The following is a 2,274-nucleotide window of genomic DNA, read 5'->3' as shown; positions in this document are numbered from 1 at the left end:
ACTTAAAACTCTCGATTTCATTTACAAGTTCTTCTTCGTTTAAATCATTTGTATATGTTGTAGCTAATTCTTTAGCTTTACTTTGCAATGTTTTAACGTCCAGTTTTTTAATTTGATCCCCACACAAAAAACTAAACTTGTCGGCAATCATTTTTAATGCATCGTACCTGTTACTTAGCTCAGTAATAATTCTATCACAAATTTGGAAAAGTGATCTTTTGAAAAGTTCTTCTTGCGTAAAATTTGGCCCATCATCTTCATATATGTCTCCTGTCATTTTTTTTTCTCTTTCTTGTTTCCTTGTACTCTGCCGTTATGCCCATATTACTAGATAACAATTTTGCCTCATCAATTGCCTCTGAAACAGTTAAGTCCCTGGTTGAAGATAATACATTTAGAAGACTTGTATGTTTCTTGCAGCATTATCTACTGTTGTGTCCTCTCTTTGCAAAAACTTACTCACTCGATCAATTTTCTTGAGGACTGAGTACCAAAAGCATGTCATTACAACATATTCATACCTTTTCATGTTCTTAATTAGAGATTTAGCTTCAGATCTTGTTTCTGTAGATGAGAATTCATGGGTGGTTAATTCTTCAAGTGCAGACAGCACCTTGTCCATATGTTTATATATAACCTCCACAGAGTCAATCCTTGCTGACCATCTTGTTTTACTCTCTGATTTTAATGAAAGGGGAACATGTTGTTTTAAAACTTCCCACCTTGATGTTGACGCATGAAAGTAGTTGTAAAGGCTGTTTATAAGGCCAAAATATGATTGTGCTTCAACACACGCCTCTGTCGAATGAACCCCAACTAAATTTAATGAGTGTGCTGAACATGGGACAAAGTAGGCCAGTTTGTTCTCTTGGACAATCCTTGACTGGACACCCTTATATTTCCCAGCCATGTTTGCCCCGTTATCATACGACTGGCCCCTGCAATCCATCAAGTCTAGACCATCTTTTTTGAGTTTTTCAGCGATACTTTCAAAAAGACCCTCGCCTGTTTTTTCACTCACAGTAAAGAAATCTAGAAAACTTTCACATACTTGTGGCCCTTCGTCATTAAATTTAATGTAACGAATAACTTCAGTCATCTGTTCATTTTTACTTACGTCAGGGGTACAATCAAAAATCAACGAAAAATATTTAGCTGTTTTAATGTCTTTAATTATGTCTTTTCTAATTTCATTTGTAATCCCATATAGCATATGTACATACAGTGTATGTACATAAGACATACTTAATTAAAAATCGCAATGTACATTGTACGTCCATCAACGCCTTATGTACCTCCTATGTACGTACGTACATATGACATCCATTTGACACAACATTGTACTGGGTATGTACGTACATAATTTACGGCCAGCGTACGTACATACAGGGCCTTCATCAATTACTGAGACCCACGTGACCAAATTTAAATTTCCCGCTTTAAATATTTTTTCTTTAGACACGGACAGTTGGTTAAAACAAAATACCCAAATTGCATATTTGTTTATTTCACCTCCTGTCAATCTTTGCTTGTGTTTACCGTTTTTTTCGAATTTCTTTAACATTATCTTAGATCAACAGCCAAAACAGTTCTTTTCAGAGCTCTTAGACGAAGTTATTCTGATGTAAGTTAACAATTTTTTAAGGAGAATTGTCATTAAGTTATTCTGAATTTTTAGTGTATCGCTGTAGGAAGATGGTGTTATTTTAATGGCACATTTCCGCAGTGGTAACCGAAATCCTGATGGAACTTGCAGCTATTCACTGCAATCGTGCATTGAACAGTTTTCCGAAGAGTACCCTGATGTTAATATCGACTACGATGTATTTAAGAACCACAGGTCACGTCTAATAACACGATATGAAAACAAGCACTGCATTTGCAAAGGGAAGTCCGGCAGACCGACTGTTTTAAGTGAAAATGTTGTTAACGATATTCAACAACGAATGGAACAAAGTCCCAAAAAATCGATTTCTCGACTTTCCGCTCAAACAGGTACGGCTAAGTTTACGTGTATTTGTGTAATAGAAAATAAAATGTATTTTTTATAGGCCTATCGACTGGTACCTGCCACAAAGCTTTGAAGAAGGTGCTACACATGCATCCGTACAAAATTTCTTCCGTGCAACAATTACATGCACTTGATTACGATCGTCGAGTGCAATATTGCCACTGGTTCAACGAACGCTTAAACGATAACAATTTGTTAGACCTAACGTTTTATTCAGACGAAGCATGGGTACATTTGTCAGGTTACGTTAATAGCCAAAATTA

General features: G+C 36.0%; 1 protein-coding gene across 1 annotated transcript; it reads right to left on the bottom strand.

Moving 5' to 3' along the window:
- Positions 1-394: 394 nt before the first annotated feature.
- On the bottom strand, positions 395-1,099 carry LOC116163964 (zinc finger MYM-type protein 1-like). Its single transcript, XM_031478094.1, has one exon. The coding sequence runs from the start codon at positions 1,097-1,099 to the stop codon at positions 395-397; it is 705 nt and encodes a 234-aa protein (XP_031333954.1).
- Positions 1,100-2,274: the final 1,175 nt, after the last annotated feature.

Source organism: Photinus pyralis, unplaced genomic scaffold, assembly GCF_008802855.1.
Source record: "Photinus pyralis isolate 1611_PpyrPB1 unplaced genomic scaffold, Ppyr1.3 Ppyr1.4_LG1, whole genome shotgun sequence".
NCBI lineage: Eukaryota > Metazoa > Arthropoda > Insecta > Coleoptera > Lampyridae > Photinus > Photinus pyralis.
Note: the sequence above shows the minus strand (reverse complement) of the source record. Positions and strands in the feature narration are given on the sequence as shown.

Bases quoted from the DNA above. Each gene is read 5' to 3' on its own strand.
- LOC116163964 (XM_031478094.1), bottom strand. From the start codon at position 1,099: ATGACTGAAGTTATTCGTTACATTAAATTTAATGACGAAGGGCCACAA.